Source organism: Sparus aurata, chromosome 15, assembly GCF_900880675.1.
Source record: "Sparus aurata chromosome 15, fSpaAur1.1, whole genome shotgun sequence".
Taxonomy (NCBI): Eukaryota; Metazoa; Chordata; class Actinopteri; order Spariformes; family Sparidae; genus Sparus; species Sparus aurata.
Window position 1 is genome coordinate 25,324,819 of NC_044201.1, and position 27,682 is coordinate 25,352,500.

At 44.4% G+C, this 27,682-nt stretch overlaps 1 protein-coding gene across 1 annotated transcript in view; it reads left to right on the forward strand.

The window, feature by feature from the left end:
• Positions 1 to 1,855: 1,855 nt before the first annotated feature.
• LOC115596256 (calcineurin subunit B type 1) overlaps positions 1,856 to 27,682 on the forward strand; it is a 32,458-nt gene continuing 6,631 nt past the window's right edge. Inside the window, exons 1-4 of the mRNA XM_030441144.1 lie at positions 1,856 to 2,187; positions 15,269 to 15,308; positions 25,273 to 25,449; positions 27,451 to 27,510. Of these exons, the coding sequence (XP_030297004.1) occupies positions 2,185 to 2,187; positions 15,269 to 15,308; positions 25,273 to 25,449; positions 27,451 to 27,510 (280 nt within the window). The 5' untranslated portion in view covers positions 1,856 to 2,184. The remainder of the gene's footprint in view (positions 2,188 to 15,268; positions 15,309 to 25,272; positions 25,450 to 27,450; positions 27,511 to 27,682) is intronic.

Consider the following 27,682-nt stretch of genomic DNA (forward strand, 5'->3'; position numbering starts at 1 on the left):
AAAAAACATGTTTCCTTACATGTGGAGAACAAGATGTGTAGGTCAGGACAACTCTGCAGCACTACAACACTTTAATACTCTACTTACTTTATTAAGATGCTATTATGTTGCACATTACCTTTACCTTTTACCTTTGCACTTGGCCAGATTGCAATTTGGATAATTTTTCAATTAGGCGTTCTCCTCTGATGTCATCATTGAATAAAAGTTTATTAAAAAGAGAAAATGTATGAGCTATTCAACCTGGAGGGTGTTCATCTTTGGTTAAAGCTAAAAGTGATCTCACATAGAATGTACCTAGAACCAGTCACCAGAGGTGGATCAGGCTTGTTATTAGGAGGCCTCCTGGGTGCTTCCCTTTAGAGATTTTCTACGCAGGACCAACAGGGAGGAGACCTCGGGGCCGACCCAGAGGTTGCTGGAGGGATTATATATCTCCTGGGGGACTGGGATCGCCTCGGGATCCCCCAGGAGGAGCTGGAAAGCGTTGCTGAGGAGAGAGACGTGTAAAAGCTTTAACTCCTTCAAGAAGTCCGGTTAAACCCAGACATTTAAAGCGCTTTAAATCTGCAGATCTCTAAATCAATACTGTCTTGGATGTGCATCCGCTCCTCCTGCTGAGTCACTATTTTTTATTCTTTTATCGGCTACTCGAGGTCTCCACAGTAGGAGGAGGGCCTTCCCAGTGAGGCTCCAAACTGGAAGTGAAAAAAATATAACTTTAGCAAAACACTTTTTATCAAAAGGAGATCCAGTAGACTACGTGTGTGTGATCTGGTTCTGGGGAATTTGACTGTTATCAAGAGTCAGAAAATAATAAAGGCCTCGGGAAAAAGTATTTTAATGTGTTTCTAAATGCACTAAATCTGTCTGACAGCATTATTAGCGAGGAGGATTAAGACGCATAGGGAAGCCAACAGGCTCAAACGTTGAATAACCCTGTTTAATTCAACATGTACTACCTTCTTCTGCTGCAACTGTAAGCCCTTACAAACACACATACTGTACCTCCTACAGCTCATAAAACATATAACCCACTGTTTTCATTTCTTTCAACGTTACATAAATTCTTGTGCATGTAAAAGATGCTGAAAGCAAAAAAAAGGACAAAGGCCGACAGAAGCTCCTCTCTCCCACAGAAAACACAGCTCCTGAAACGCCTCTAAATTCTTTGAATTATGCCTAGTAATGTCTATTTAGTGGCTACTTCTGCCTGCAACATTTGAGTCAGCATCGCTGCTTTATTGCTCAGGCATGTGAGAGCTGACCAATCAGAGGAAACTGGGGCCTTAAAGAGACAGGAGCTAAAAACAGACGAGAGAGTAAGACAGTACAAACTATTCCAGTATTGACCGAACAAGCAATTATGAACCTGAAAATGAGCATCATATGTCTTATTTAAGGCAAAGTACAGTACACTCGCACAAGGAGTGTCATGAAAAACTGCTTTGTGATGTTCTTTTGCGCTGTCAAGGCCCTTTTACTCTGTTTTTAAAGGTGCTCTATCAATAAATCTTTGGCCTTTCCTTTCACTCCGCCCCTCCTGCACCCTTTAAAGCCACCTCAGCTCTCCCTGTGGTTTACAATGCTCAGAATGGATTTAGCTGCTGTGCATGAGGCAAAGTCTGCGCTATTGATGAGCAGACTTAGTGCCACGGGGATTACACGAAATGAAGTCCATCTGCCAGTTGTGTTCAGGGTGAAAAGCCAGCAGCAGCAGCTAATACCAGCGGGCCTCCCTGCAGTGCGCCCACACCACCGGCGGGCGGCGCACTGGCACAAACCTCCTCAGAAGGCACGAGTATAAATAAATAGAGGTTGCGGCACCCGGATGTACAGTACTGCTGAACTGTCTCCTCCCCTCCGCCACCGCCTGCTTGTCAAACCGAGCCTCCTCCTCCTCCGCGCGCTGTCCCCTCCCAGCGGGTCTCCCTCCCTGTGCCACTGCGGTGAAAGCCTCGGCTACGGAGAGAGAGAGAGAGACGGAGAAGAGAGTGCCTGGAGCTGTGGGGTAGAAAAAATCCGGGACGAGAAACCTCCGAGAGCACCGAGACCAACATTTCTGCGCGTTTTTTCTCGCCACAACTCGGCGAGCCTAGCGACTTCCCCCCCCTTCCCCTCCGTGTTGTTGTACCTCTTTTCCGTTTCACGTCGCCTGGATTTCATCATCCGAAACCTGCAAAGATGGTAAGCGGGCAAAAAACTGGAGAAAGCTCCCTCGTAATTTCAACCCTCTTCCGCCGACTGGTAAACACACACACACACAGCAGCAGGAGGAGGAGGAGGAGGAGGAGGAGGAGAGGGGCCAGGCCCCTTTGTGCCTCAACGTGTCGGTCAAGTTGTTGTTTTTTAGTTTCTGGTGTTTGGTCGCTTTGCTGTGAGTTTTACAGTCGAGCGCGCAGAGAAGGAAACGCTTTCTCACCCACTTTTTGGCTCCCTGTCTCTCTCTGTGTCTCTGTCTGTGTGTGTGTGAGCTCTGCCCCCGGGCTGACAGGAGCCTGGAAGCCTGTGGCCCAGATATTTTTCTTATCCCTCCTCGGCACAGCCTCCACTATTTATCAGCACCGAGGCCCTGGTGTGAATTAGTTTTGGGAGTTTTTGTGGCACAGTTTTTACGCACAGGGAAGGGAAACGTCTGTGCAGCTTCTCTAACTTCACTGTATCCGTGTGTGTGTGTGTGTGTGTGTGTGTGTGTTGAGGTCAGCACGCTGCTGTGTTGATAGTAGCAACATTGTTTTAATTTGAACAAGGCCGAGGCTGCATGTACATGTGTTTACTACAGCAGGCTGCCACTACAGCTCCACTCCGTTGGCTCATGCTGCCCTAATTAATTGGACTCTACAGCGCATACATGTCAGTATATGTGAGGCTGAGTTGCCTAGTAACCGGTAGCCGTCCAATAAGTGACCAATGGGAGTCCAGGCCTGGATCTATATTCAACTTAGCTGTCACTAAACCAATTGCAAGGGCGTAGCTCGGAGTTGTAGGTTTATTTATACCCTCCCTCTCTCGGTGCGCTCATGCTCACACATCCCTTCAGCGCAGCCGCAGACTGAAGACTGATCGATTCTCTGATCAGTTATCGAGCTCCTGATAGCACGATGTTGGTTGTAGGTCTGCAAGATGTAGCAGTTTGTTGGCGGTGTAATGATCTGTGCTTTATAAGATCTTAAGGAAGCAGAGTTTGGCTGCACAGGCTTGTTCCACACTTGTTGATTCGGCCCATTGATGCTGTTTTTGGTGATTCTGTCGACCCCTTTGCATAAAAAATGACGAAGGTGAAAAGAAGTAAACTTTGTTTTAGTGTTGTTCCGTACCACCAGACTGAAGAGCTGCGTCATCTTCAAGTGTTGAAGGTTTCTGTACCTCCCTCCGCTGGCCTCTCATCTGCACAGATCCTCTCTGTCCAGCCGTAGATTTAAGACTTCCACCGATTTGTCGTCCGATAGGTTATCGAGGTCCTGATGGCACGACATCGGCTGTAGCGAATGTGCGTGTGTTCACCGAATTGTTTAGAGGCTGTCCGTAAAGGCACTATATTGATTTCTTTCAGCTGATACGATAAACGATGATTACCTGACTCTCATGGCTGACAATAGGAACTAACATTTGTATATTTAAAAAATAGATTGCCAACCTGTAGTATATGCACACCTGAGTGTAAGACAGGCGGCTGCCCAACTCTAAGGGGGATCAAATAATTTAATCCTGCAGCTCTTTTAGACTTTCCAACTTTTATCGGACAGAATGGCTCAAATTATGACGGTCCAACGAGTGATTTCGCTGGGTTGTAACGTCGCCATGGTTTCACAGACGCTTCTTCTTCATTCACAATGGCAGTATTGTTGTTTTCTCTTCTGTTACAACCGTTTCCGGCGCATTCGTGACGTGAATCGGTGATGAGCAACGTAACGCTTCAGATACAAACCACAGGTTTGTCTGTGTGAATGGGATCAGTAGGCGTTAATGTTAATTTTGGTGGAAAAATGGTGTTGTAGTGTAGCGATTGGCTGTCTTGAGGCGTACAGGAAATAAAAGCTAGGTGACGCCCAGAATCCAGACTCGCCAGCTGTATGTGTGATGTCACTGTTAAAATGGGTTTCATGAAATTTGTATATTCCGGAATCATTATCATCGGCAAGGTATCGGTGCCAGAATCAAGGATCTTCTAACGACACCCAACCCCTAGATATTTTAAATAAAAGGGATGTATGATATTTATCAGGCCAATATTTTATATATTGTTCTTTTTATTGGCCATATGTTAAAGTGTCGTGACACATGAGAGCTTCTTTGTCCCTCTCGGTTGCCTTTACAAGCCTGTAGACAATTTAGTGAAGATGTTGAATGCTGTTGGAGATTTCCTTCTGAAGGACTGGGGTCAGATTCTCCTCGTCAGTCCAGCAGATTTAACTTTGTACCTTGTCTCAGACCAAAAAGGAGCACAAAAGTGCCACGGAGCCCTTTAAAGATGTTCCTTTTTTCTTTGGCACAAGCTCTTTATCTTGCATTGTTTACAATATGTCACCCAAGGAAAAGCCATATAAAGCCTACATAGTTCTGTTGGGGTCAGGGTTCACAGGGCTCTGCTTGACATTAAGGTTATGAAAAGTTTGCGAACAGAAGTGAGAGGACATTAACCACCAGGATCTCTCGCCTGAAAAGTTGAGCGTGGATGTCTTGAAGATCCATCACTATCTAGTCTTAAACTGTCACATGGCTTATTCCTGTGTCACCATTAGAAAGTGTGAAACCGATGACAAGTTTATTTTTGGTCGGTGAAGTGTTCTGCTCGTCTTGATCCAAATTCTTTATAACCGAAAAAACGACTTGACTGACATCTTCAAGACGGTATGTAAGAAGTGCTGCGTCGGTGTAGGACGATTTGATTGACCTCAAAACAAATCAAGCATTCGTCAGGCGACACTTGAAGAAGCAGCATTGTCAACAAAAGCTGGCTGTGTTTTCACAAAATCTCCTTCGAAGATCTGTTTTCTCACAGCCCACAAAGTATGAAGTCACATGAAGCCTCTTCTCAGAAACAGTTCTACTGACTCATTTGGACACATTTACTGAGTAAAACCTCAAATCTGGAGCGTTGACTGATGTTATCGGTCCTGCAAAACCACATCGCTAAGTACGCCCCTTCTTGGAACAGACCAATGGTTGAATGCCAGCTGACAGAGCTGTCAGGAGCTCACGCATTGCCATTCAAGGTGACAGTCCCTCAGGTTATCTTCTGAAACTCATCCACCACCACTCACAATGACCAAGAATTTAAAGAAGCGTCCTCTGTCCGTGACACAGCATTCAAAATGAACACCCAGTGAAGGTGTCTGAGTCAGGTACGCTGAAATGCTCAGAACACCTCGGTACATTTGCCCCGCAGCAGTCTCAACTCTCTGCCAGAGGCCAGAAGCTCGGGGCGCGCATCGAGCACAGATAGTGTGCCGACTTATGGCCTGTCAAGATGTATTCTCCTCAGCTGCAGGGGAAGGTTGGGGGCAGGGTATACACACAAACATACAAACACACACACACACACGGATGCTTAAGCATGCAGTGGAATGATCTGATGCTAAGGGGACCATATGCTGCCTAGCAATCAAGCACCACCCACATACGGATCGAGCCGTAGCTAATGTAAAAGAGATAAAAGCCACAGCGAACCACCGGCAGAAGTGATGATCAACACCGCGTGATCCGCGCTGCACTTCCATCCAGCCAGCCAGCCAGCCAGCCCACTCAATCTGGATTTATGCTCCCCGCTGGACGCTGCGGTGCTGGCCTGCACTCGAGCCAGCAGTCACTGGCACAGGCCACGCTCCTGTCAGCAAACAATCGAATATTTGTCTGGTGTGTCGGTCTTTGTTCCCACTAACAGCGATTGGAGTCTGAAGTAACGTTCAGACGGCCCGCTGAGGTTAACTCGCCGTTGAGGGGGACGTTTAACTGTTCATCGTCAGTGCAAAAGTTGGTCAGAATGGATTTATACGTGTGATTGATTCCAGACACTGACACTGATGTAGGAGGAGGTGAAGAGGTGTGTGACAAGATGGATTTTTAGTGTTTTCTCTCGTACAGCTACTTGAGAAGCAGGGTTTGTGGCTGATTGACATTTTTTTTTTGGGCTGATTACTTAATAATCGCCTTTCTGTTTTTGCCTCATCAGCATACAAGACATCAAATGTTCTGCATGTAATTATCACTTCCTTTACTGATAGCCTCTGCCTGCAGCAGTCTGGAGCACACGATGCATTTGACGACTGCTGGTTGAAGGGAAAGCTTTGGAGATGTTGGTCGTATTTTTCTTTTTCAGAGATCCTGTATTGATCTGTCTAGGAAGAGGGTTTACTCGTGGGGGAATAACATTGCCAGAGATCCTTTTTTTGGTATATTTAGGTATTATACGGTTCACTTGAGAGTAGTGCTGCCACGATACTGGAATTTCTAACTTTGATATAATACCTTGAAAAATATTGATGTTTTAAAACCACTGGGAAACTTTTTTTATTACATACTTTGAGGCCATACAATTATAGATTTCATTAAAAGGTGAATATAAGAAATACTTGCGTGCTGTGTGTAAAGAGCAGCAGCATCTAAGTAAATTTACTTCAGGAGGAGGTGAGCAAATAAACACGTAGATTGGGAGGATTGATAGGGCGAAATATGAGGACCAAATCATTCTGGTTATAAACTCACACTAGCTGTGAGGGAAGACATCAGCCGCTGTTTATTCCATCCCAGCCTCTAAAGTCTGAAGAGTCAACCTGAAGAGCGAACGCTGAGCTCTCGTCACAGATCGTACTCGCTGCCCGCGGGAAAACGTTTGTGACTGCCGAACAGAGAAGCTGTATCACTGGGATGCTTTTTCCACTCACGGATACTGTTCAGTGCACCCACCTAGTGACGTGCGTGGGTTTGAGACTAATTGAATTTCTTAGAGGAGCTCAATTTGTCACTCTTTGTCAGTCTTTTGGCTCTTTTTCAGTGCATCCAATGATTCGCCATAATAACCCAGGAAGCATTGAAACACTGATTTGGATGTGGAATACGAAGGCAGAGTAGAAGCTTTGAAGCATTCAAGCATGATCTTTGATTTTCTCCTTTTATTGCGGCTGCTGTTTGAACACATTCACCTGCAGCTGCGACCTTTTGCACGAACCCACATATAAATGGTATTGTTGTGCTGGTTTCTGTAGAAAGTGCGGAAACAATCAGGAGGATTTATTGCTTTTTTTTGTAGGTTGAATCATTGTAACTCGGATATCTCCTGGCTTTTGAGCATTCTTTACAAATTAAGCACACTGGAGACATGATTTTCAGTGCTGAGTGTTCCTGTTGGACTCTTTGTTGTATTTAAATAATATATATATACAATCCACTGACTGTTCTCTGACCTGTGCTCGCTGTCATCATTGTGCTGTCTCTGTCGGGAGCTCCCAGTGTCTCCGCATTAGTCAGTGTGTCACCGGTATTGAAATGAGCGCTTGGTATAAGTTGATAACCACTAGGTTAATGCATAAGACCATTTAAGCATTGTTAGTTTACGTAGCATTACGGGGCCTTCAAAACCCTGTCTAGGTAAGCCAAAGTCAGGGATAGAAATGGCTGAGAGGATTAGCTCTGCCAGAGTTCTTTCAGGCAGCTAAGATTTTGGTAATTACTTTCATATTTGCACTTGACTCTTAAATCTGGCGCAGATCCTTGACACACACACACACACACACACACACACAAAGAAATGCACACACATCAACCTAGAAGCAACCTACTGAGGTGATATTACAAAACAAAATTACAGGGAGAGGTAACTGAATATCTGTGCAGGAAGAAAGACGACTGTAACCGTACAGCAGCTCACTTTTATATTTTTCTTGCACACACCCTCTCCGGCTTCTGCCCTGTGTTATATCGTATCAGGTTATTAATGATATATCGTCAGCTGGTTATTGGCTTTGGGTTTTGCCCGCTGTATAAAACTGGGCTGAAAAATGAAAGTGGAGAAGACGAATCTGAAGGCACAGCTCAGCTTTACTCTCTGCTGCGACTCGAGAGGATTGAGTGTGTTTGTCATGAAGCCCGGCTATAATGGCGAGCTTGATACTTGAGGGGAGGGTTCGGATCCCTGAACCAATCAAGAAGAGCAGTGCAGGGAAGAAAGACTCACACAACACACTTTTCATACCAAAAAACATAACAGGCACTGTGAGGAAACCATGCCAAGCCGCACACACAAAAATGTAATTGTATAACAATTTTAATATGTTAGCGTTTGACGTTTCTGCAAACCACAGATATGTTGAAAGTTTCTCTAGGTTCGTGACAGTGCTGGTCTAATGATCTGGTTAGGTTTACAGATTAGGAAAACGGCACATTTGGGCATAAAATGCCTGTCCTGGTTGCTAAAAAGACGTCTGGAGACGTCCTGGGGAAGCTTTAAAACACCAGGTTTTGTCAGAGATGGCTGGAGATGACCCGACTTCAAAAATATGGGGTTTTTGGCACAAACTGCATGTTTTTTTTTTTCTTCCAATCAACAGTCCAGTACACAAAGTATTCACTTTACAACATTAGAGAAGCTGGAAATGTTTAGTATTCCTTTGGAAATTGACTCAAGCAGTTGATTGTTGAAGTGGTTTTCAGTACATACTGTACTGTAAGGTTTGCTGACATAATTGTGATCAAATGTCATTCAGTGCTCAACAAATCTCATCAAACTCCCGCTGCTGTGACTTCAGTCTTAGATACTGAGGTGAGAGAAAGCTGCAGGATCCCGAAACATCTGCATGGTTTCTGCACAACTTGCTCTCCGTCTTGAGTATCGATAAAGTCAGCAGCTGATTGAGGAGGCCTGTAACATGCTTCATATTTAAAGTTAGGAAACAGCTGTTTAGAGAGAGATGGCTTACATACTTTCATAAGACAACAACATCGCCTCTGACACCCTCGGGAGTTTAGTCCAGCACGGTGTTCACTGAACTCACAGATTTTTTTCAGCAGTCAAATATGATAAACAGACACATTTGACCTTTTGGCATTATTACAGAGACATACTGGAAACAGCGTTTTATAGCAGATATCAGTATGCTGAGAACTAAGATAAGAGGATGTTGGATAGTGTTTTTGATGAGACCATAAATACACACATAAACACTGAAGTCTGGTGTTTGTTCTCATGATCAGATCGAGGATCAGTCTGACGCGTCCGTCAGTTCAGTGGTTGTGGTGTTAATATCTCTGGCAGCATAGATGGGAGTGAGGGAATGATGCATGCCTCTCCGCTCTGCGTTTTCTGCACCGTGCTGATTGGCCTGGTGCAGACCCAGCAGTGTGTACTAAGTTTTAGGATTTATGCAAGTCATCGCTCAATCCCAGCGTGTTCCAGGTTACACTGACTGCACCAGAAGGCACAACAGTCGTTTAATGTCCACACTGGGTGCAAACACCAGAATAAATGCTGGCGATGTACATTCCTGAATGTTGAAAATGTCTTTATGTTGAAGCTTAATGCTGCTGTAGCTTCAATTGTGAAGTTTATATTGTGACACCTTATGCTCTAGTTAGGTTTAGGCACAAAGTTAGGGTTAGAAAATCATCATGTTTTGGCTTAAAAAAAAAACATTTTTATCTGCATAAACACGGCCTGAAATTGTCCAAAGGTCTCCTTAAGAATATTTTCTGATGTCAAACTTACAAATGTTGAAACACGGTCTCGAACTGCGGTCAATAGCTTGGCGGCTTTCCCCCCTTGTAACTCGACCAGCAACCCCTCCGCCATCATGTGAGCGTGATAGAACAACTTTTAGACATGTTAATATAATCCAGACATGAACGTGTTTGCAGAGACATTACCAGCCAGCATTTTATTCTCGTGACTTTGCCGCTCAGCACATTTGGAAAGGAACGTGAATGAATAGCGCTCGCAGCTGCCTCATGCCAGAGCTGTGCCCGTGACTGTGGTACTAACCCCGCTTCCCCCCCCCCGAAAAGTGGCAGATAGGGCAGCCTCCAGGTGTAGGAGTGTGTGACTGTGTGAGAGAGGAGACAGGTGTAACTGAGAAAGAGCACTGGCCTTGAATGAATGACAGAAAATATCAGGTTTGTTTGTAGTTCTTTTGAAGTAGTTCTGGTGAAATCTCTTGCTTTTTTTTTTACGACCCGGAATTGTGTTATGTGCAACAAATGAAAACGGGGTGTGAGGATTACAACTTTTTTTTTTTGCTCGAGAATAGCGAGTTGTGACGGAACGGCCACATGCTGCTAATCTAATATTAATGCCATCAAATGATTTAGCAGATTACATTCTCATGTCCTGCTGCCAAAGATGCCGCAGAAAAGTCATCCAAGTCTGCAGCAGCTCCGTGTAACACACACTGCTCCCCGGTCTGTCGTGTTGTGACTGGGTGCGGGTCTATAATTAGCGGGTTTTTGGGTCGTCCGTAGCGTCGCTGCTGAACCGGCGACGTTGCCAGACTCTTCATTATGCAAAACATGTTTTGTGTGCTGAGGCCTAATTGATTCTGAATGAAGCATGCATTATTGATGAGCCAACACGAGTCTCTCTCTCTCTCTTTCTGTTTCTCTTTCTGCCTCTCTTCCTCTCCGTGTGTGCGAGGCGTCTTTTCTTTTTTTGTTGCCTCTGTTTCTGCATACGTATGAGCACCGCACCTGCTACGCTCCATTAGTACGTAAAGGGGCAGCTAAAGCTCAACCAGAGCTGTGTACAGTGGTTTGTTATAGAAGACATGACGAGAGTTATTCCTGACCCCTCGTTAGCCACACCAGTGACCTAAGGCGGGCCTTTAGTAAACCTGTAATCCTCAATGGCAAATCTGCTTTGCTGTAAGTCTCTTCACCTCCGGGGACCCTACAGCTTGCACATAAACGACCGACATTTAGTTCATTTAGATGAGGGTTTGCTCACACAACGCTCATTTACCCATAATTCTGTTAAGGTATTTCTTTTATTACCTTACCTTTTGTAAGCCATTCATCAAAAGGGATCAATGCAGAGAATAAACGTTTTAAAACGTGACAGTAATAATTGGTTTTGCTGTTGTATTGTAAATTGTAGAATACATGTATACGTCCTCTGTTTAGTGTGTGGACAACAGTTCTGACATGGTGTGTGTGTGTGTGTGTGTGTGTGTGTGTGTGTGTGTGTGTGTGTGTGTGTGTGTGTGTGTGTGTGTGTGTGTGTGTGTGTGTGTGTGTGTGTGTTGTGTTGCAAAGTGCTGGAGTCAGCATGCTAAGCAGCTAGCACTGATCCGTCCTGATCTAAAGCTCCTGTGCCGGTGGAGGTAACACCTACTTTCTCCCAGTTCCCCGAACTCCCCGTCTGGACTGCTGGCAGCACGGCTAACTGAGCTATTAGCTAATGACAGCTCCAGTAAGCAGCAGTTATTGCACCTTTTAAACTCTGACCCAACACAGTAAGTTGCTAAATTGGTTGTTTGCTTCATATGCGACAGTCTAAGCTCTGTTTTTAAATACCCGTGGAAAATAATTTCATTCAAATTCTGCATTTTCTGAACTCTTCTGAAAAAGACGAGGGTCTCAGTTCTACCCAGTGATTTCTGGCTGACCCTTCTGCCTTCGGCTCCGCACGGCAACCACGGCTTACCAGCATGATGAAGCTCTAGCTGAACTTGTCCGTATGCATCAGCATTTTTTTGAGAGTCACCTTCTCTTTTCTCCTCGTCCATTTCCTTTCCACCATGATTAAAAAACCATGCGGTCATGGAAATGCTCAGATGAGCTGTGTATCGGCTCTTTGAGGACTGACGTCTGCTGCCTCCTCGTGAGCGTTGAGTATTCTCTCTTCTTGGCCCTACTGTTACTGCATGACCTCTTCATGGCCACCTGCCAAGATCAATAAGTGTGCAAGTTTCTCGCACACGTGGCACTGTCTATACTATACTGACTATACTAGCACTGATAGAGAGCCCCTCTTTGAAACTAAGGACGCCGGTTCAAGGCCTTTTATTCAACTTCCTGGCTCTCGCTCTGCAGTGGAGTGAGCTCGCTGTATACTAGCAAACAAAAGGACTTTTCCCTACAGAGATCAATAAAGTATCACGTTGTCACTCTGAGCCACACGGGCAATAGGACACCCAACCTCAGTAATTTTGGTGTCATGCTCTACCAACTGAGCTACGCTGGAATTCAATCCCTCACACTGGCAGTGCCCATCCACAGCCAACGCGTCGTTCCTCGGAGGAAAACCACGCACACGTCAACCTCTGATCGCTGCACTGGTGGCTGACTCCGCTCTCCTGACAGGGTGTCGGATGCTAAGTCGCTGTCCCGGCTAATCCTGCGTCACTTCTTTCTCCCGGCTGCTCCTAAAATACCACAACCTCTCTGAAGTAAGTCTGCTGTTGTACGGCAGCACAGAGATTAGCCAGCAGATGACACAACTGCCACGTGCTTTTTCTAGCCAGGTCAGTGTGTTTGGTGTATTTGTGTGTCAGCGTGAGGAGCACTTGTTCTCTTTCTGTCAGGATGCATGACAAATATTCTCTCGTTTTAGCACAATATGTATATGAATCCTGTAAAGGAAGATTATGATATTAGAATCATTTCTGGCTGCAGTGTAACTTTAATTCTGCATGCTGTCTCTGTCAAAATCCATTTATCAGTTTCTTTTTTACAGTTTCCGTAGTTTATTTTAGGTTACAGTGTGAGAGCGGTTATTTTGTGCAATGAAAGCTCAGATGGCCGGCTTTTATTTTTTCATCTTTCAGAATTGTATTAAACAGCTCCCATCTTTCTGGGGAAAATGGGCCTTTAGTCAGACTTTTGTGGTTTTGGACCTCCAGCTTAAATGTCTGTTTGTACCATTTGCAAATTTTCTGACTTTAGATTGTAGTTGTAGCATCGAGACGAGACACTGCAGATAGCGCGGCTTTCACTCATTTAAAAGACACAAATATTCAAATAAGTGTTTGTTACTGCAGTCAGTAGCTGGCATCCTGGACTCTGTGTGTAGTCCAATTTCGTATTCCTCGATGGAACTGCGGCACAATGCCGGTCAATTGCTCGCTCTCGCTGGCCGGGGGAATCTTTCTGTCTCAGCTAAAGGATTCCCATCCTGTCACCCTCCACCTCTCTGTAACAGGGACTCCTCCTCACGGGCCCTCATGTGAGCGTTCAGCCTCCCTTTGCCAGCAGCCAGACTCCGGCTCAGTGAACACTGCAGTGTTGGATGGGGTGGGATGCGGATGTGGCTGCTGAGCATGAGCCAATATCAAGCACACGCAAATACATTCACACACGATGCAGTGACTCTGGGTAGTTTGGTTCACTTGCAATGCACAGTGTTTAATATGAAGGAGGCTGCACATGCAGATAAGAAACAGCCTCAAGGGGTTTGAGCAAAACATTATTTTGAAATGTCCACTTGAACTGTTTTCAGTGGATTGTATTTGCTCCTCGTCCACACTGAGTCTTCACACCAGCACCTGCAACAGTCTGTGTGTGTTTTCACCTGAGTCCATTTGTGGGTTGGGTAGGTGGTTGGAGATGGCGGATGGGTCTCAGCCCAGAAAAACCTCTTTAACTTACAGTGTGGATTGGGATAGAGGAGGCATCGAGGATTTTTTTTTCTCTCACTTCTCTAACATTGTGCAAAAGGACTCTTTTCAAAGTTTTGGTTGGTTTCTCGATCTTGTTGATTATAGAATATCTCATATCTGCAATAGGGTTTGACAGACTATCGGCCGTGGTCGTTCATCGGCGGTGATATTCAGCATTTTCCGATTATTAGTATCAGTGGTCAGATTGCCTATAAAATAAACTAATTTATATCTGATATCTGAATGATCACAATTAATATCCTAACACTGAATAATCTGAATCTTAATTTCATTTATCAAAAATGTATAGCAGAGAGGAAGAAGCAGAACATGGAAATACTCAAGTAAAGCACCTCAAAATTGTACTTAGATTACTTAAGTAGATAATAATCAGTTTTGGTATCAGCCCTGAAAATGCCAAATCGGTTGACCCCTATTCTGCAATATATAAAGTGTGTATTTATATAAATATATTGATCATTTGGACTTCCATTAAATACACAATATTGATTATGCAGTGCCAAAATCCAAAGGTTTGTCCTATAAAATAGAAAAAGTTGTAAGTGCAAACTGCAAAATAGACAGAAGGATAATATTTGTGAATATAAAATGGTTGTTTTGCCAGTTCTGACTTGTGGGATAAACTGTAGTCTCTTGTTATAATCTGCTGCAGTACTTGAAGGACACGTTTGCCCGCTAACATTCACAGCCTCGAGACAATGAAGATGAGCAGGGAAGCCTCGCACTGGAAGACTTCTGATCTTGATTGAAGTGCTCGCACACATTCTCCAAAAGCCTCGACTCAGCATGACTCAGCTCGAGTGTTTTGTTTCTTTAATACCAAGCTGCCACATCCTTCCACATGCCCGACACGCCAGGAGAGGAAACCAGAAGGCCACGGCTTCGCAGGAATGCACAACACCACATTTCAACATCCACGCGCATCGTACGAGACATATCGGCTGAAGTTTCGATCCATCTGTGTTACCGATCACGTTTCTGTCGATTGGCGCGCTGTAGCCTCCCGGTCCTTCAAAAACAACATCTCCTTTTGTTTCGGGAGGTTTCATAACATCGACAACCGGTTTCTGCAGACATTACATCTCTAAATGTTGACGTAGAGAACACGGCTGGATGTTACCGTTGTTATTTGCATTTTTCGCGTTGTGAGAAAATCTGTGGTATGTAAATGAATCCACTGCTCACTCTGCACAGATCACTAGGCTCGGTTATCTTCTCTTAGAGGTGCCATTGTTTGTTTGACAAACAAGGAAACAACTGTCGGCTCAGTAGAAAAAGATGCTTGTTTCTATTTGAGCAATTTTTGTTTTATAATGTCAGTGTCTTAGTATGAGAACCAACTTGGTGTTTCCCACTTTTGACTTGTAAAAGAGTTGGCAGGTGAATTGCATAAAATATAATTCACATTGTGGAATAAAATAAACCGTCGAGAAAGTTAGACATGTTGTTTTTGGGCGTCCGTACTGACCAAACGAACACTATTGCCAGGCATTTGAATGCAAAAAGGATGTTGTTTCAGATATGGCTGAGAGATATGCCATTCAAATAATATTGTGATATTTGTCAGCTGTATCGGCATACGTAATATATGTAAAGCAGATATATAACGTGTAACTCATGAAGTTGCAGCATGAACTGACACCTCTGTTTCTCTCTTTCTTCAGGGAAATGAAGCCAGTTACCCCCTGGAGATGTGCTCGCATTGTAAGTATTTCCAGTCTTTGCTTGCTGCAGATGTAGAGGGCTCTGGAACAACTGGAAGCTCTGATTCTCTGAGAGAAACTGACATTGACAGACATCACATTCGCTTGATATAATAATATAACGTTGGTAACCATTCACGTAATAAAGAGATTTTATCCACAACACCCTCCTTTTATTAAGAGAGCCAAGAGATGTTTCTGGATCTTTAAAGATTGAATCTCTGAATCGAGCTCTTACCGCATTCTTGGCCAAGTTTACAAGATGTTCTGCTCTCAGGAGGAGGAGGGGAGCTGACGACATGACTCACATTTCTTCTTTGTCTGCCTCCTTCACCTTCCCTACCTGATGATGATGATGATGATACACAGCCTTGTGTTGTTGAACAACCCCCAGAAATGCAGATTTCTCGCTGCTCGCTCAGGTGCAAATTGCACGTTCTTCACTGTGAGGTTATTAAGAGCCCGACCAATACGGCTCCACTGCTGCTGCTGGTTAATGAGCGCTGAGACGGCGGCGGGTCCTGCCGTAGTGTACTTCAGGGACTATGTTGCTGTTTAGATTGACCTCATCATATCTCAGAGTCACACGTGAATGATTGTGTTAACATCAGAGATGCTGCTGTTGAAGAGGTGTTGGTCATTTTAATATTAAGGCCTCTAATAAGCTGATCGTCTCATACATACCTGCCTGCCTGCCTGCACCCTGCCTGTATACTCATTGCACATGATGGGAGTCTTTCACAAGGCTAGGCAGATGTTTTGCTCAAGCTAATAGTGAGCTAGTAGCACAAAAATGGCAAAAAAAAAAAGTACTGCCGACAACAACCATGCTCAATATTTATGTTCATATGTTTGGTTCTTTCCCACATGTAAGAGGGACACGAGGTAGTTGGATACGTTTAGCGATGATGACGTTGCGCTGCGCTCTCAGTACACAGCCGCTGAGACGATGTTCAGCTGCTAACTAAGTAGCACAAAGCACACGGCCCCTGAGATATAGAACAGGAACTATATGGAGTATGGAGAAGTTTGTGTCTGTGTAGTCAGGCAGTCCACGCTCTGGAAGGACGAGGTTGAGGTTGAACACTTTCAAGATTCAGCTTGCTCTTGCTGGTTTCTACAATCTTACCAACCCCAGCTGTAATGTCTCATATTCAGATAACCTTTGTCCTTGTGTTGCAATGTAGCCCAACCCAGACGCATATAAACAGAAGCAAAAGGACACTCCTCGTTAGAGAGCGCAGAGACACACTGTGGCCTGTCCATACTTAGACTGTACTACTGTAACGTCTTTAGGGACGGGACCTTGGCCTGCCAGGCCTTCCAGGCATTCCTGCCTTGGGATTATGCCACCATGGTGAGGGGAGCTGGATTTGGATGATGCGTGACCCTGAACTGAACCCATCAAGGACTCCACATTCAGTCTGGGATATTTACAGAGTCTCTTTATTTCTATGCCAGTCTGTTTCTCCCCCCCCCCCCCTCGAGCTGTCTGTCCCTATTCGCTGCTGTCTTGCTGCTGGGTGTCTTCTGTCTGGCTTCTTTTTCCTTTTTAATAAAACATACTGCGATAAAAACCTGGTAGTTTTTAGAAATGCAAAAGTAGAAGGCGACAGACAGTTTTCCCAAAATATTTACAAAAATTGGTCACTAGACAAACTTAGGAAGAATTCGTAAAGATGAATATTGAATGAATGCATAATTACAGGCAGAGATTTACAACATTTCTTACATTTTTGTAAAATATTCACAGTTGCTACTATGATTTCTTCTATCAAACACTCTTTTCTTTCATTTTCTCTCTCTTTCTCTCTTGATCTCCCTCTCTCTGGCTTTCTCCCTCTGTCTCTCTCTCACCCTCCACCAACAGAGCAGCTGTTCAGCTCATCAAGTGCTTGGACAGGCCAGCATTGGCTGCGAAGACATTAGCTCTGGCCTGCTGCTCAGATAGATTCACCGCGCTACACCTCCACCTTACTGCCCTCAGTGAGACGTGATCTCAAAACGTCTCACGCCCGCTCACCTGTGCCTGCTGTCAGACAAATCTTAACTTGTCTGACGTCCGTAAGATCCACGAGAAGTTCTTATCTCAAGATCATCTTGATAAGACGGACCGTGACGGAAGGCTCTTGTTCTATGAAAGGTCGTCCCTGTGTCTTCCTATCAGCGTCTCACCCCTGCTGGCTTAGCTGAGCTTAGATCAGGCAAAATTTAACGGCCTACTTGTGGGAGTGTGCGTAATGAGACACACAAACCACACATGCACGCACACATCCGTAGACACTCTGCTAAAGTGCTCACACGCGCCCACTCTGCTCCATCACTCTCTTCACCCCACACACACACACACACACACACCAAACCCACCACCACCACACTCTCACTGAGAAGCGCAGCAACAAGCCTGAAACCATCGCAGGCCTGTCTGCAGCCGCCCAAAATAAACGGCGGGCCACTCGCTGGAGTTCCTTGTTGCTAGGGGTTTCCCTGAGGGCGGGAGCCAGAGGCTCTGCTGGAGGGGAGAGTCGGGGGTTTTCTGATGACGGCACGACTATAAATATATACACTGTCAGTGCGCCTCCCTGCTTCGTCCTCAGTTTGGTCTGTGCAGGAGAGCCGTACATTATCAGAGCACCCACAGCAATCAGCCTAATGCACCGAGTTGGCCGGAGCTGTCCTCTGTGCTACACACACTCGGCTGTATGGCCTCGTGTTATTAGTGGCCTCCATGAGATAAGGCTAGAAGGTGTGTGTGTGTGTGTGTGTGTGTGTGTGTGTGTGTGTGTGTGTGTGTGTGTGTGTGTGTGTGTGTGAGTGTGTCTTTTTTTAGTAACCAAGATGACCTGTTTTCCAGATTCAGGGGTAACCAGAGTCTGTTCTGTGGCTAACTGATAAAAAAAAGACTAGAACGGTGTCTTTTTTTTTTTTTAAAGATCCCGTTTCAAAGTGTATACTTTCACTTCATCTAAAATGCATGTTCGATGCTGTCAGAGCTCATTAATAACTAAACTTTCACTAACGTTAGGTTGCAGACACAATTTTTTCTGTTGGGCAACAGATTAAAGAAACTGGAGTACATCCACGGTGTTTTTTGCATTTCTTTTAACAGCCTGTATCTGTCTGCATCAGTCACTCATCATATAAGTTCCCTCGCTGACACTCCACTCTCGTTGGCTCAGTGCAACCCCATTATGCTAATTGGCTCAGTGTCATGTGTCAACCTTGTGTAATTACTGAGCTGTGCATGTAACCTTCTCATGTTTACCCACCCTCGCACCTTATCTCGTGTGTTTGGGGAGCTATATACAGCCGGGTCTGGGCTGTAATTATCAGTAACATGCCGACTGAATGTCGCTCTGTGTATCACTCCCTCCCCTGCTCGTCTCAGTTCAGGCTGGCCGTGTTAATGCAGTCACATGTCTCTGTTAATGTGCAGGCCGGGTGAACCTGAGCATGCTTAAGAGGACAAATTCATTAATGGCATTTGGGAACATTGTGTTTTTATAATTAAACAAAAATGGGGAGGAGAAGACAGTTGCACTTAGCAGATTTTCTGTTCACACAGCTGTGCCGCTGTGTAATGGTTAGCTGGAGCTAACTGCCATGTCAAACTGTGGCATCAGTGATGTTGCGGGGTGACGCAGAGCATTTAGTGTGCAGTCAGAGTAGCTGCCCATAAAAATGAGGTTGTCGACAGCTTGCAAAAATACTGGTGTTGATCACAGTTTGGCCGAGTGTAAAATCCAAAACACAGAAAATGCAATTTTTTGATAAAGGCAAAATGTGAGACAAAGCAGCATTATAACTAAGTGATGCAGAGATGTGATGGCCTACAAATCTTGTTCTCCAAATGTAAAGATATTTTGGAATTCAATGTTGTTTGGTTGTGTACTGACACGATGTTCAAACTCAGGGAAATCCATGTTTACTCAGCAGTGATGGTTGGTCAGTGGTGTATTCACCACAAGCGCAGTGATAACTTGTGGTAATTCGGGTCACTCACACAGTGTTTATCCACGCAAACAGCCAGATTACTTTACTGTAGATCAGCCTTGCACTAACATTAGTAAGCAAACAGCACACACCAGAACACTCTAGGTCTCCCTCCTCTCCTCCCCTGTAATGTTACGATCATGAAGTTATGCACATTTCCCTTCTAGTTTCAGTCGACGCAATATTTAAACATTTTATTTAAACACCCTCCAACTCAGGTTACCTCTGCGGATTGCTGCTGCTGTCAGGTTGCTAAACAGGAGTGAAGATAAATCCACGTATTTAATCCCAAAAGTGAAAACAAAGTCCTCCTCCGGGTCAGAGCAGAATCTGATGCAACTGTAGGTGTTGATTCTGCACCCGACTCTCTCCTCCAGAACCAGCGGCTCCTCCCCCGCCTGCCCCGTCCCTCCACATGACACATGGCGAATGTCCTTTGTTTTGTTTCGAGAGAGAGCCCCCTAGTGGCAGAGGTGACATATCGTACATTTATGAAAACGTCTATGTTCGCTAAAGACCCCGACAAATATCACATCATCGTTATTTTAACAGTTTGGTGGGTTTTTTTGCAATATTTAAAACTGCGATGCTAAAATAATCATTGCCACTTCTCATGAATCACATCACAAACGCAATATCGAGCAAAATATTGGTTGTGCAGCTTTAGTGTTGATATTTGTAATGGACTCGATTGAACAATTAGCTGTGGACCAGAAGGAGAACCATTCTGCTAACCACTGCAGTGTTTTCTCTTCATAATTGATGCTTCTCTGTGTGTGAGACACAGTGCGAGCCTCCTGTCTGTTCAAGAGCTGATAACATACATATGCATGTGTTTTCCTGCATACACCTTGTAAACCATTGTTTGAATGTTCATTGTGTGTACGTGTGTGTGTGTGTGTGTGTGGGTTACTTTGGGGGGCTAACAGGTTCCAGTTGCCTAGTAACACAGTTGAGGGTGCATGCAGTGCTTATGAAAGTGTGTGTGTGTGTGTGTTGTGCTCTGCGGTGGAGTATATGAGATTATCATAATCATCTCACAGTTACATTGGGTCTCCCTCAGAGCCGCTCATTAGCATAGCACTGTGAGGAGCCTCTATGATTTTGCAGAGCTCTCAGAAACACATTTGTTTCTGTATGGTTTTTACTTTGGATGGCCCATTAGACGAGAAATGCATCCTTGTCTACATTATCCTGCTATGTTATTTTTAAAATACCAAATAAAAGTAATGAAAGGCACCCCTGCACTCAAGAGTTTACTGTGTATAAACTCCATCTTGTCAAATCTGCAGCTCTACTTTACCTTCATCCATTTTCTAACCAGCAACAAGGGACAGAGGTGTGCGTTTGAGTGCCAGTCCCCAATATGAACAGCCGTACCTGCTGCAAACATGCAGATCGTGAACTGTCACTTGGGCTAAAAACACATCTGTCTGCAAGAGGTGGTCAGGGAGGGAGCGGCTGGTGTTTAACTATCCTTTGGATAATGAAAACATGGATTCATATCATGATCCTCAAGATGCGGCATTATTTTTAAATTTCCACTCCATGTTTGTTTCACTTTGTCTGCCCTGAACATTCAAATGCTACCGCAGTGCCACTGCCATTGCAGGACCTTAAGGATGTTTACTTCTCTGTCAGGAGTGAATCAGCAGTTTGGGAATATTTGAGTTTTTTCTGGGAGAAAAGATGCGTCAACATACAAACAGAGCATCTCACTCGGAACAGCCGATATTGCCGTAGTAAGAGCAACCAGCGAATGGACGTCCGTCTCATCGATGTTCGGCTGAAAAAATGTGCATGCTGGCTAAAATTCAACCTCGCTGTAAAATAAAAGCATCTGATTTGATCAGGGCACGTTTGTATCACCTGTCCTGTCAACACAGATTGTGTTCTCTTCTCTTCTTCCTCTTGTAAGCAAACCAACACTCAACACAACATTTGGTTCATTTGATTGACAGTTCTCAGTACCTGTCATCGCACCAGATCTTGAGATTTTGGCTGCATTGAAGGAGGATGGCAGTCACTACTTGTAAAGCTGGTGATCCTGAAATTCTCGCTCACTGGAAAGAGTTTGCATAAGAGCTTGAGATTATGACAGTTAAATCAGAGAATGTTATTAGTTTATTGGTTGTCATCAGGCGCCATAAACCTCCAGCTATGTTATGCTTTAGGAATCTTATCGTAGCAGGTTCCAATACAAGCCATATGTTTTATAAGTCTGTTGAATTAACTCCTATAGTAGAAGTCTTAATCACAAGTTTTATTTGGCTCAGCCAGGAGCCACGTCTGTGTGTGATGCTGGCAGACTCAGAACTTGTTGGTTCGAGACCTGGAAGCGAGACTCAGACTGTGAGAAAGCTGTTGTCACTGCTACCGTGAATAATTCATGTACCTGCTCACTTGGCAGCTCCCAGACGGCAGGAAGGGATCTGGGCGCCGGCGTTCAGATGTTCCCCGCTCAGCGACGGCACTGAAAGTTTGCTCGGCGTTGTAAATGTCAGAGCAATTTCTTTCAGCTTATCCCACTGACCTGCCTGTGTGGCAACAAAAGGAAGCTAAACTGCGACAGAGAGCCTGTTTGAAAGATTAAGCTTTACATCTGCGGTGTGGAGGGAAGTTCTCCTGCAGGCAGTTTACAGAGTGACGAGAGCAGAGCTGCAACTAATAACTATGGAATGCATTTCCTGCTAAAAATGTCAGTGTGAATGCTGAGATGTGCATTGCTAGAAATGCAGAAATAGCCTCACACTGCCTTACCAACAGCCGGGACTTGCACTGGTGATGTTGCAGTCCAGTGCACAGACATGAGGTCGGATAGCATCGTTGACTGTGATGCTCCTTTCGTGTCGAAGCAAACCAATGTTCCCAGTGAAAATAGCCAAAGTCACAGCCTACAGGTTTTCACTCAGGTGGGGACAAAAGTGACGGCTTTTAAATCTTTGGCTCCTCCCAATCGCTGCACTTCAGAGAAACACAGCTCACGTCGTTCTGTCGTCCCATCGAAGCTTTAAATGTTTGCCAGTTGTTGTTGTTGACTCTTCAAAGCCCCTCACGAAATGGCATTTTGCAATGTTAAAGTTGAACTCTTCGTACTTGAGTACCCGAGCGATCCGTTTTCTCCTCGTTAGGCAACCCTGAAAATAGCACCTGGTGCTTTTTAACCATACAGTCATTGGGGAATCAAAAGGAAGAGCTGTTCTCTCAGCTGGCCTGTGTGGTATCTACAGGAAATGTGTCAGGAAGAAGAAGAAAAATCACAAAAGAACACGTGTAAGTTAAACCAACAAAAGACGCATCCAGCTGTGCCGCAGGATACCTCGACTTAATAAGCCTGGCTTTCATTTAAAAGGGGGCACTAAAGCCAGTATGGTGATTATCTGTAGCATTGATTCGCCCCCCACAGGTCTAAACCACATTGAGCTAAGCTGGTGTCATGAGCTGCGAACAGGAAACAGGAGGCTGCTGATAAGGAAGTGTTTTGAGTCAGAGGACCGCCGCGTGCTCCGCTCTGATAACTCACACCTAGCCGAGACAGAAACCCTGTGGCGTAAATCGGATTTTCTGTACTCGTGTGAGGATTCATCACTTATCAGGAGAAGTCAGGAGCATGAAAACAAAGCGGTACTGACCCGGTCCACACAGTACAACAAACATTCCCTGTGTGCTGTACGGCTGCGTTTCCTACTGATGTACAGGACAAGAAGCTTATTAGCTTAAGCGTATTGATCGGAAGGCTGCAGCGGTTTTTTGCATCACCAATTCAGTTTACCAGGTTCTTACAGAGTACACAGTTGCAATTTACCAGTGAATGATGTTAATGCTGCAGATGATTTGGAGCATTTCCATCAAGGAACGATGGGACATGTATTAATTCCAGTTCTTACTCCAAACATCAGTCATACAGGGGGGACAATAAGATCTTTAAAATGGTAATAGTCCTTTCTTAATGTCTTGGTTTTCTCTTTTCTTTCAAGTTAAAGGGGCTCTGTGTTACCATTTGTAGCAATTAACTGCTGTTAATCTCTTTTTATTGGACATGTGTGAGCGGATTGTAATGTGACGTGAAAAAATGAGACGGTCCCCGCCTTGCTCACTTTCCTTTACGATCCTGTGGACGATTTGTTTAAGTTGTTAAACGCTGCCGGATGGTGGATTTCTGAGCGAAAGGACGCTCTCGAGTGCCTCGTCTCAGCGACCAGCAGTTTGAATGTATTCCAGCAAATATTCACATTTTAGATGCTAGAACAAGAGAAATTTCCCACTCTTCCCTTAAAGAAAAAACTTAAACGATCAGTCAATTATTGACGTAACTGCTGGTTAATTCAACACTGACAGTGAACCGACGCGATCTCTGTTCTTGACCTCCATTGTTTGCTTTCGGCTGCTTGAAACGAGCGCCAAGTTCAGCCGTTTACTGCGTATAATATCGTCACCGTTTGATTTTTTTTGCACGCGATGCCCTTCAGTGACTTAATGGCACCTTGAGCAAATAAAACTCACTTTGTTATCGAGTGACTTCCCGTGAGCTTTACCGTTTGGCTTTAGAGAGAGTAGAGGAACATTACATCACGACTGTTTTTTTGAAGAGTGCGCCAAGGACAATAAATGTGCAGCAGCGTGGATGTAGAGTTCAGCAGACTGCAAAGGTTACTCTGCTCTGCGCTGCCAGCTTTCTTACCTACAGGAGCGTCTGCTGCTGCTGCTCATCCAAACTTTCTCCCTCCCTTTCCTCCACCACACTCACAGTCTGATTAGTCATCGAGCTGATGTAGCACAGCATGTCAGAGCGTTGAGACCCAAAACACAGCCCACACCCATCTCTCCCTCTCTCTATCTCTATCTTAATCTCCCTCTCTCTATCTCTCTATCTCTCTTTGCATCATATAATAAAAAGAGCAAAGATGGGATGACCACATCTTTTTTTTTTTATGAGGTGAATTTAAAATAGAGCCCGTTGTTTACCTGAACACTCTGTCCTCACCGAGGTCATTAAACCGGATCGGACCTGGAACGAACTGAATCCTGTGTCTCATAAATCTGCCACTGCTCCTTGGCTCTGTGAGGAAGGTGTTAAGATTAATAGATAGCCGTATGCTCATTTAGGACCCCAGATTAAAGCGGGCGAAGTAGTAGTTTGTGGTTGGCCGGACGGGCTCACGTGACTGCGCGTGAATGAGCTTATATAGTAATTAACAACTGGCTTTGTTATTGCTTCTGGATTACTCCTTGCTATTGTTCAGCGTGCCGGTCAGGGAGTTAGGGCTGCTTCAGATGGCAGGGGAAGTGAAGATCCGGACACCTTCTGCTAAAAAAGCACCAGGAGACAACAAAGTATGTAAGTTTTCAGAAAGGTGTATCTGTGTATTCGTCGGTCCGTCTGTCTGTCTGTCTGTGTTTCAGCTCCCGTTTTCCACCCCTTTTCTTTTTTTGTGCAGTGTTGGTTTCAGTGTCAGAGCAGTAACGGGGTCGGCTTCTTGTAATGTTTGCCATCTAGCAGTTGGAGCTTTCTCAACAGTTGCACCTTGTTCAGGTCTCTGTGGGAAGAAGCAGAACATAATGTACCGTGGTTACTGTGCAGGCCGGAGGTGGTGTCCGTGACCTAGTTGCAAGTGGTGATGACTACTAAAATTTATGACGACTATTCGTGCAGGTATTTATATTTGGCGTGAACATCCACCTGTGTGTATCGTATGTGGTTCTGTATCTGTCTTCGGAGGAGGTCGCTGCAGGTGGACAACGCACCGGCGCTTTGACTTTTAGCTCGTCCCTTTTCTTCTTCTTGGCCTCCTGAACTAAGAGCAGCCATAAAGGGAAGTCATCTTGCGCCATCAGGGCACCGTGCATCCTGATCCATGCCCACTTCATGATTGGTTAACAACATCATCTGAATGTTTACAAAGCAGCTGTGAGTCTCTCATCCTGATCTTCTCCCTCTGTTTTTTTTTTTTTTTCCTTTTGTCTTTGTCCAGTCGATGCTGATGAGATTAAGAGGCTAGGCAAGAGGTTTAAGAAACTCGACCTAGATAACTCTGGCTCGCTCAGCGTGGAAGAGTTCATGTCGCTGCCGGAGCTCCAACAGAACCCGTTGGTGCAGCGGGTTATCGACATATTCGACACGGACGGGAACGGAGAGGTGGACTTTAAAGGTATGCAATAAACTCTGCAGGAACTACCCAGTTCTTCAGTTTACAGCTTTGCTAATCTGTGAACTGTTAAAAGATAACGCAACTCTGCTGATATCGTACTAGAACAAGCTGGCCCTCTGCCAAACTTTATCACAGCTCTATCATAACTCGGTAGGGCTTTTCTCGAAATGGTCTTACTTTAAATTCAGTGTTTTGAACTCCGGATTGCTGCTTTCACAGTTTATATGTTGGTGTGACTTCAGTAGAGCACCAAAGAGGACATACATTCAGTTCTCTGACTAAATGAACGATTAGTACTCATCTGTGTAGGCTCTAATATTTAACCACAGTGTGAAATTCAGCCGGCCAACACACGTGGAATGGATTTATTTTTTTAAATCCAGAGTGTACTGAGTTGATTTTTGGCATCTGGGCTCTAATCGTTGTCACTCCTTGCGAGCATACAGGAAGCTAGCACATCCCAAAACAGAACAGTGGTATCAGATACAGAGGCACCAGAGACGTGAGCTTAAAACTGACCAGAGTGAGAACATCATGTCTGTGAAACAGGAGCTCAAGAAACTAATTACGTGTTCATCGATTAACGGCTGGTCAGAATTTAACCGATTAAAAATGCGTTAACTTGAAATCGGAGTTGGGCACAAATGCATCAGAAAGTATTTTGGTACAAATTACAAATAGTTCTTTATCAAAACTATCTAAGTAGGTCAAAACTTGAGACTTGTGGTAAAGAGAACAACTTTATTATAAAAACAAACTCCACCTCCTCAGATCGTCTCCCCTCCCATCTTGTTGTTCCAGAAACCCCTTTGTTGACCAAAAATATTAATTAAATACACAACACTGGTATGAGAAAGTGTATTTAATTAAAATACAAATAATTTGTTATAAAAAAAAATTACATCTCTGCCAATAGTAGCTTCAATTAAGGGTTGGATTTTGCTCTACCAGTTGTTGAATATTGACAGACGGTCGAGTCATTAATTTGTGTTTAAAAGTTTACTGTTCAAGTTTTAATTTACTTACTGACCAACGTACACATGCAGTATGACACAGCAGGGTACAAGGTGGGGAACTAGACTTAAACAAGCCAACGAGACAAATCAGAAAAGAGAATAAAGAAAAAACAGCAGACAGTTTACAAACAGTATATGTGATTAAATGCATAAATACAGAGTATAAGATAAGTGTGCTGAGTAAATGTGATAATGACTACTTATATATTACTCACTGTATATATCAGTCAATATCACAGAGAGAAGTCTGAACTGGACTGTGTGCAAGATAACAATCGTGTTCACCCTTAAAGCCTCTAAACTGACCTGGAGTCAGTAGAAACCCCCCAAAGAACAGCAACAGCTTAGAAAATATGCAGCCAAACCAGTTTTGTCAGTATGAGTATTCATTTATACTGGACCGCGTTAGCCAGCAGCAACCACCGAAACAAAACTAGCAGGAACGGCCAGTACAAGAAATAAGTCCACCATTAATACCTGCATGTCCTTTAGGTGTGACATCAGCATGAGCGAACATAAGGGTTCATGTTAATACTGTATTAATGTCTGTACTGCAGGGGCTTATGTCTTCCAGCTGTAGCAAGGTCCATTAGCATTTAGCGTGATCTGAATCTCATTTACTGTAATAGAGATGATGACTAGCAGAGGAGGAATTTACTTTCTGAGCAAAATACATGAAGGGGAACTAAACCTACCCCTGCAAGATGAATGTTGTAAAAGGCATTTCTATAAATCTGAAGTCTTAGATGTCAATAAAATGATAACTTGACAGTGTCCTTTCATTGGATAGGAGCTGAGAAATTAGTGGAAATGAGTTGTAATAAGTTGCTATATTCCTCTATAGCTGTGGATTGACTCTCAGTTTATGTTTTGTTGATTTGATTAATCAGCTCTGACGACGATAAGGCCCCTCATTAAGAACATATTCACTGGTTACATTAGCTGTAAATCCCACAGCACTGATTGTTGTTCTCTCCTCCCCCAGAGTTCATCGAGGGAGTCTCGCAGTTCAGCGTCAAGGGGGACAAGGAACAGAAGCTTCGATGTAAGTAAAACAAACCACATGTGGTCGGGTCTCTTATTCCCAAAACGTGTCGGCTCGTTCTGTCCCTCGTGCCTCCCCTGTTCTGTTTGCCTCACCTTGCCCCCACTGCTGCGGCTATAAAAAGCCACTGGGTATAAAATCTCTAATTGTTGAGCGGTGTTTAAAATTCAGT